The 8,880-nt window shown below is 27.4% G+C and overlaps 1 protein-coding gene across 1 annotated transcript in view; it reads left to right on the top strand.

Moving 5' to 3' along the window:
- The window catches only part of LOC108763469 (short-chain dehydrogenase/reductase family 16C member 6-like), an 8,776-nt gene extending 530 nt beyond the window's left edge, over positions 1 to 8,246 (top strand). The window contains exons 2-8 of the mRNA XM_018511117.1: positions 3,881 to 4,040; positions 5,264 to 5,418; positions 5,540 to 5,717; positions 6,274 to 6,403; positions 6,493 to 6,613; positions 7,735 to 7,860; positions 8,059 to 8,246. Coding sequence (XP_018366619.1) covers positions 3,900 to 4,040; positions 5,264 to 5,418; positions 5,540 to 5,717; positions 6,274 to 6,403; positions 6,493 to 6,613; positions 7,735 to 7,860; positions 8,059 to 8,128 — 921 coding nt within the window. The 5' untranslated portion in view covers positions 3,881 to 3,899 and the 3' untranslated portion in view covers positions 8,129 to 8,246. The remainder of the gene's footprint in view (positions 1 to 3,880; positions 4,041 to 5,263; positions 5,419 to 5,539; positions 5,718 to 6,273; positions 6,404 to 6,492; positions 6,614 to 7,734; positions 7,861 to 8,058) is intronic.
- Positions 8,247 to 8,880: the final 634 nt, after the last annotated feature.

The raw sequence follows: 8,880 nt of genomic DNA, 5'->3' as shown, positions 1-8,880 counted from the left end.
CTCTCTCTCTCTCTCTCTCTCTCTCTCTCTCTCTCTCTGAAAATGTATAGATGGATTAGAAGTATATATAAATAAAATAAAATTTTTGCAACTAAAAACAGTTTCATATTTTTCAAATATTGAGAGATTAAGACGTTTAATTTTTCAAAGATAAAGAAATTTTAAATCTTACAAAAAATATCTTATCTTATTATTAGTAATTCTTTATTTTACTCTAAAAATGTAATATCGACTTAATAATACTTCTCGATGTTCGTCCGATTACACGGCTATAAAAAAAGAAAACCTTATCATATAATTACACATTTTACCGAATTAACTTAAATTTTTTTATACTTTTGGAACTTTATCAATATTATAAATTTTTCATAATATAGTAATAAAAAGATTCTCTTCCAAATAATACACAGAATTTCTATGTTTGGCATTCAGAAATTTAATTATAATTTTAAAATTGAATATTATTTAAATGAGAAACAGATAACTATTTTACTTAAAAAAGCAGCACAATCACTTTTTGAAAATAAGTACATACGAAAGACGTGACAAAAGAGAGAAAGAAACGGTGAGGGGGGGAGGAAGAAAGGAAGGGAGAAAGGGAAGATTTTGTTCCTAAATAATCTAAGCAGATGATGGCATTCAGAAACCAACAAATTAAATCATTTAGCTAGTAGAAAGATAATCTTCCGATTCATTACTGTCCCGACCAAATTGAAATATTTATTAAAAAATGCTACTCTGATGGACAATAATTGTTCAATATATATTCGACAACTGCATTTTCGAATATATCAATAACTTAAAAAATTCTTGAAAAGAAATTCCAAGAACTTGACAGAATAGCACCGTTTTGTATTATAATAATAAAAATATAATAAAATATATCATAACAGAACATAAAATTTATTGACGTCGAAAAGGATGTATATTTTATAAAATAAAGAGGCAATAAAACCGAATATCTCTATGTTTATGAGAAAAAAAAACAAACAGTTCATAATATATTAACTAATAAATTAAAATATTAACTAATAACAACAATGTAATAAATAAATAAATATAACGAATAAGCTTATACATTAATACGAAGTGTTATATCGTAAGTACATTTATACTTATATAAGTTGTCATTCCTTATAATAATGAATTGACTTTGCTGATAAATCATTATTATTACAAACAAGATAAATATAATATAAATAACTTTTCTACAAGGAAAATGCGATTTGTATTTATTGCAAAAGTTGCAGCATTACATGTTCAAATGGTTAGAAAATAAGAAATCTGTTAATTATTTTTAATACTTTAACTTCTATACAAATTTTTTTTCACGAATATAAATCGCATATGCTTGTAATGGAAATCAAGAAAATGCACATTAAATAATAGGCACATATAGTATGTACAAAATGCTTAATTTGATATGCAACAGATGTTTTTACTGACAAATGATCGAAAAACACGTTTGTTAAATACTTCTGTGTCAATTCCAAAAGATTGACATTTTGACATTGTTTATCTGTATCGTGCCCATCAGATGGCCTTGGCATTTTAAAACGTTCGCGACCGTGCGATTAATCATTTTTCTACATTTCCGCAGTCAACTCGAAAAAACGTGATCTTGGTTCATGACAAATTTGATTATCTAAAGTTGACTTTGACTGAAGTATACACCTTGATAAGCACATGTAAACAAAGTACACCATCAAAGTGAAAGGAATTTTGTTACTCCAATTTATTACTTGTTAGCGAATGAATAAAATGTTAAAAAGTTAAAACCAAGATATAAAGTACTGTTATATATTGGCTACGTTCGGAAACGTCCCTCGGATGTCTCCGATGCCTCGGATTCATCATCTGTCCTTGTTTAACATCTAATATTAAACAAGGACAGATGATGAATCCGAGGCATCGGAGACATCTGAGCGACGTTCCCGAACGCAGCCATAGGTGATAATATAAGTACATAACTTTCGTCATGTAGCACAAATTATTATATCATGCAAATATTTGTATTGTAAAAAAGATATTTATGTATTGCAAATTTACCGGAATCAACGATAGAATATAAACACATATACTTTTTTAACTAATACATAAAAAATTCATACGTCTAGACATGTAAAGATGAACTTATTATATTGTTTTTTTTCACACATGTAAATATTATGTGCTCTTCGAAGGATAAGCAATATTAATAACTGAAACAAAATTACAGAAAAAGGATCGAGCACAGAATAAATTAAATTAAAATTTAACTTATGCCTATAACTATCGATGCAACTGAAGAAGAATGATCTCATTCGTATCGTGCGCTGTCAACTATCACGCACAATGTGTCACGTAATCAGTACTTGTTACCTACACAGTAACTGCAGTAACCTAATTCCTTCCAATTCTAATCAGAAGATCAAATACATACATCTTATCTTATAGTATGAAGACTGCAGTAAGAAAGTATTAATTATCTTCTTCGTATCTAATAAAATAATACTTTATATTATCCTTAGTAAATTAAATTATTTCTATTTAATATTAATATTTTCACAGTAAGAAGTATAAGTTAGACGTAATATTTCCGTGATGTTTTCACAAAAATGTTCAAAAATTATCCCGACATCAGAGCATTATCCAACAAAGTATTTTCTATTTGTAAGAAATTAAGTAGCTGGTAACAAAACAAATACATAATTTACACGTCATTCTTTCAAAATAAAGAACATAAATAGTAGTACAATTTTAAGAGAAATAATACGCAATTTTCACGTTATCTCTGATTGACACAGCGTCATATTTACATATTTTGCGTAAATTACTGTTAGGACTGGACATATATTTGAAACGCATTATTTGCACAAGTGTATATTGTATATATCGTATTTCAATTACGAATACATTACGTATTTAAAATCGAAAAATCGAAAGTTTTGTATTTTATAATTTAAATAATAAGATTGATTATATAAATCTCTTACAATTAGTATTTGAAATACACAAAATACAAAACAGTTTTATATGCTCCCATTAAATACAAAATATAAAATATTTTTATGTGCTCCGCAGAAATACAAAATACAAAATATAACTATTTTACAAATAAAAGTTTCTCAAATAAAAGTATTATATTTCAAATGTATGTCCCAGCTCTGATTATTGTAAAACATGGTCATTCTTTCAAAATAATGGACATAAATAGTGGTACAATTTTAAGAGAAATAATACGCAAATAAAAGCTGTTACAAAATAATTATACGCTGAAGTTTTATTCATAAGAATATAAATGACTCACAGTATACGCTCGTTATCATACTTGACATGGTTCATCGTAGACAGCAACAAGCATTATATAACACAATGCACGTAGATGCATAATTTGACAAATTGTTGATGTTATTGTTTTGCTCCAATACTAATTGCAATTGCATACTTCAATCAAAATCAAGCTTAGAATTAAAATCGTTTTGTCAAGCTCATTACGGAAATATAAAAAAAAATATCCAAAAAAATGAATAAGTTATTTAAGAAAATTATTTCACTCTTTTTTTGTATAACAGAATAAGATAGATATTTGATAAGATTATATTATATTATATTAATAAGACTGAAAGAAAAATTATTATATTATTATATTATTATTTCTTTTTAAGGAATAAAAATAAAATAAAATAATCTTTATATACCTAAATAAAAATCTGAACGCGTATATAAATAAAAAGACGCATATTGTGACAATTTATTTTTAATATTTTTGTAATAAAGTCTCTTTAATACTACTCTGAAAAAATATAAATTTTTGTGCTAAGAAAAATATTTATCAAAACAAATGAATAAATTTTTTATTTTATGTCTCTGCAATCAAACAAAAATTTTATTTTTGCAGGCCAGAATAGCGAGCAGCCATGGTAAAAGCATACAACGGCGCATTGGTCCTTGCGGACATTTTGCTACTTATTTTGAAGATTCTATATTACATTTGCGAAAGCGTGTATAAATTTTTCGTACCAGCAGAAGAAAAAAGCGTGGCTGGTGAGATCGTTCTGGTATGTATCTAATTTGAATTTTTTAATAAAACAAGATTAGTAAAATTATATATATGAGTAAAAAGGCAATAGGAGTCTACCTCTGGTTGTTAAAATATCTAGTTTATTACAATAAAAATATCATTTCACTTCGTACGTTTTGACTCCGTTTTTGAGTCATCTTCAGCAACAACGCAACAAAATATACAGCATATTAAATGAATTTTTTATTACATAGGTACATAAATCGTACAGACGTAAGTAATTATGTTAATGTGTTCATTATTAATGCTATAAAGTTATATATTAATTATTTTTATGTAATATTGTGTAGAATTTACTTTTTATGAATCTATTGCATTTTTAAATATGATAATAGAAATAACGATTATTTATTCATTAAAAGAAAGAAAAAATATATCTTGAAAATTATATATTGGACAATTATTTTTTCTATTTATTAGAAACTGCAGTGATTTTATCAATATTTCACTCTATTCAGAAACTCAGGCCCGGTAAGTTGTGTGTGGATTTATGGTGCAATCAACACCTAAAAATTTAGTTTGGTGTGGAAATACATACCCAAGAAATTCAAGAATTGAATTTAAAATCAACTTTTAATTTTTTTAAACTCATAGATAAATTGATGAATGAGTTTATAAGTATTTTATAAGATTTATAAGCAATGAAGAGTGTCCACGTTTGATATTTTTCAGGTTATAGATAATTAAACTAGTAAAAAATTTCGAATTTCATAATTTTACCGGTTATCCTCGCCTCTCTTCCAGTAGACAATTTCCACACCTTCGGTCAAGACAAGTCGCCGGGTCTGCAGAAACTAATTAGAACAAGATTTACAAGTCACTGTAATGTAAAGTTTTTTTTATGAAAGAGCAAAGATATAATTATCATTAAATGTGCAAAATCATCAAACATTAGTCATTAAATAATTATTTATTAAAGCATTGATTTCTATAGGTTGTGTTTCTCATGTATATAATCTTAAAAGATATAATATAATTATTTATTATATAATTTTAAACCATAAACTTTTTATAAGATGAATAAAAATTAGAATATATTTATTTTAAATCTGTATATAATACATATATGTGGTTACATTATAAATTGGTGATAAATTAAATTTAATATTTATATCTAGAAGATTCTTTATGAAGTAATTTGCGAAAGAGAGATGCTAAAAGTGCGATAATTCTATACTCTAAGTTACTATGTTTTTACAGATAACAGGTACTGGTCATGGTATTGGAAAAGAATTGGCTCTTCGTTATGCATCATTAGGTGCAACAGTGGTTTGCTGGGATGTGAACCAAGAATCAAACGAAGAGACAGTGAATGAGATAAAGAAAACTGGAACAGCTGCAGCATACGCATATCAGTACGTTTATATCGTTTACTCTTTTACAAAATACAATAAAACCAAGAGAAACATAATAGTGAAACGTCCGATCGAAAGGCGTTCGAGGAGAATTCAGGAATATTTGCGTCTTGTTTCGCAGATGCGATGTGTCGAACAGAGAGCATGTCTTCAGCGTAGCCGAAAGAGTCAAGCAGGAAGTTGGCAACGTCACTATTTTAGTTAACAATGCTGGTATAATGCCTTGCCATGCATTTCTCGATCATACCACTGACGAAATTAAACGAATCTTCGATATTAACGTGCTGGCTCATTTCTGGGCAAGTTAAAGAACTGACATAAATTAATTAAATATATACATATACGTATAAAGATAAAAAAATTTGTATATATTAACCTAACAGTCCTAATTACTGGTTTAATTCTAATTATGAGTCGCAACACACACACACACACACACGCGCACGCACGCACGCACGCACGCGCGTTATTTCTTCTTTAATAATTTCTTAAAACTTATAGGCTGAGTTGTTCCATCTTTCAATAAACTTCAGCTCACTCTTTTACTCTCTCTTTATTCATACTCTTACTCGTTTATTCTTTTATTTATAATATATCCGTTAGATAAATTATCACATAGTTTATCTGAAGATAGTACAACTAGCCCTTAGTAGGTTGTATTTAGTATACTAGTACATTATATGAGCTAAAGTAATGTGAATTTTGACACTATTAGTATGAAAATAATTATACATTAAAGAAATTTTACAGAAAATTATTTCTAAACACAGTGCAACATACCACTTTTCACAAACAAGTCATTATTCACTATTGACACTTCTTGTATTTGAAGTCTATTGTTTTTGCTATTTTTAGATGCTACAAGCATTTCTACCAAGTATGATCGAAAAAAATCACGGCCACGTAGTTGCGCTCTCGTCACTGGCTGGAATTGGTGGTATTCCAAATTTAGTTCCTTACTGTGCTTCAAAATTTGCAGTTAGAGGTAAGCTATTTTATATTTAACTCGATTTTAACTGCTTTTTATACACAAGAGGTGTTAAATTCTTAATTTTATTGGCACAAATATTGTAGGACTTATGGAATCAATCAGCGAGGAACTACGGACATCCACCAAAGGAAAATCTTTAATCAAATTCACTACCATTTATCCGTATATGGTAGACACTGGACTTTGCAAAAAACCAAAAGTAAAGTAAGTACACGATGAAATTATATAAATAATGTTTACGAAGTAATGTTACGTAAACGTAATTAGAATTTATACTTAACATTTAATTAGCATGAAGTATATGCTATTATTATGTAAAAATATTCATTAAAATTTGTAATTACATTGTTCACTCTCAAAAAAATTGATTAATATTTTTAAGGCCGGTATTCATAGTCAATTCTTATTTTTAAGATTTAAAGTATAGAAGAAGTTAATCATAGAGCCATTAGCATCTTAAAACATTACTTAATAAGTCTTGAAATAAGAATTATAAACATCGACCTATTAAGTTGCAATAGCAAATGTATATAGATATACATATACAATATACAATTACATATTGTTAATTAGTTACGCTTTTTGTACATGCAGATTAGATTTTTGGATGCGAGGTAAGCTACTAAACTAAAGATACACCTCACTAAGAAATGACAATGGAATCGATGTCGAATCGATGTCAATTTGATAATTTCGATTCGATATCGATTTTATTGTCATTTCTCAGTGGGACGGCAAAATAAAATTTTATTTGACAGTTTTCTTCAGATCTTACATTAAACACTTCTTAGCAATTCCAACAAAATTATAAAATATTATGAAATATTGGATTTTTTACATTTTACTTAATAAATATTTTACAATTAATACTAGAAAAATGCCTATTACGAGGCACTCGGTAGTCTAATAGCTTAGGACGCTCGTACGGAATACAAGAGATCCGGGTTCAAGTCCTGGCCGAAGTAATATTTTTCGCAATAAATTTATTAACAGTTTCAACATATTAACATCTTTATAATATGATGCTTGATAGTAGCATCAAATTATTAAATTGCTTGTCAATTTAATTGGCGATTACTAGAGTAGTTTTAATTGCGTTTATAATCTGAAAAAACAATTCTGCGCGCAGTTCTAAAAAGACTAGAATATGATATATATGCAAGTACATATGTAGTGTATATTAGTAATTCAAGATTGAATTATTTAAAGCAATGAAGATCCAGCTTCGACCGTAATAGGCATTTTTCTAGTATTTATTGTGTTTCTCACATATGCGGTCTAAAATAAAGATTTTTAATATTGTTTATGAATTTTAATTTGAACAGGTTCCCGTCTGCCATGCCGTTGGTTTCACCGGGGCAAGCAGCCTCACAAATAATTCACGCGCAGAGGTGCAACTATCACGAAAAAACTGTGCCTCCATTCTGGTTATCATTCAACTTATTATTAAGGTAAATAAATTCCGAAATTATTCACAGTAGATAATATAATGTATGAAGATACTATCTTTGAAGAAAAAAAAAAAGCAAATAAAGTATTTTTAACATTTAATTAATATTAGTGAGAAAAAAAATTAATGTGTGCGATAATATTAATAAAAATAAAAATCTCAAGTAGAAATGAAAAAAAAACATTTTATAAAATTTTAGACTTTTGCCCGACGATGCGTTACGCTGCTTAGTGGACTTTTGTGATAGCGGTGTCGAGGCGGACAGCTAACAATTGCAAAGAAACATCTCTAATTGATTAAAAACAAATATGTGAATAAAATTTTTTTATATAATTATCTAGTATATGCTATTGTATTATTTATAAGACGTCGTACAAAATCAGGGTTGTCGACTTATTTTAAAATAAGATATCTTTCTCTTTTCAAAATTTCAGAAACTTTCTCTACTCTACTCGATTATTCTATATATAAGAAATAATTATCTATTAATTAATTTAATTAATCGTTGTTAAGAATTAATACATGTAAACGCGCAAATGCAGGTGTTTTATATTGATAGTAATAGGTATAATATAATAAATAAATTTTTTGTACAATGTTAAAAGAAGTCATTATGAACGTCGTATTGCTTTCTAATGGCGTCAGCACAATATGTCATAAATCAGTTGCTCGGACAATAAAGTTTTGTTCTGCTTGATTAATAACAAAATTGATATAATGTAATTATAATGCTTAGCTGAGCTGTTGTTATATTATCAGATATTGTTAATCTATATATTATTAATATTTGTGTTTATTATACGATAAAGCATAAGGTGTGTATAATGGTCGTTTAATAATATATATATATATAACCATTGTCTTTATACATATGCAATTATATATATGTAAATTATATGTTACAAATAGCATACATACGATACACAAATAACATAATACAATTTAATAATATAAGTTTTGGAGAAGATTTTTATATTTTGCACTTTAATCTAATGCACATAAAGAAAGCGAAAAAGAGGAT

The sequence above is a fragment of the Trachymyrmex cornetzi genome, unplaced genomic scaffold (genome assembly GCF_001594075.2).
Source record: "Trachymyrmex cornetzi isolate Tcor2-1 unplaced genomic scaffold, Tcor1.1 scaffold1118, whole genome shotgun sequence".
In the NCBI taxonomy this organism is placed as follows: domain Eukaryota; kingdom Metazoa; phylum Arthropoda; class Insecta; order Hymenoptera; family Formicidae; genus Trachymyrmex; species Trachymyrmex cornetzi.
This window is presented reverse-complemented; position numbering and strand designations above follow the sequence as displayed.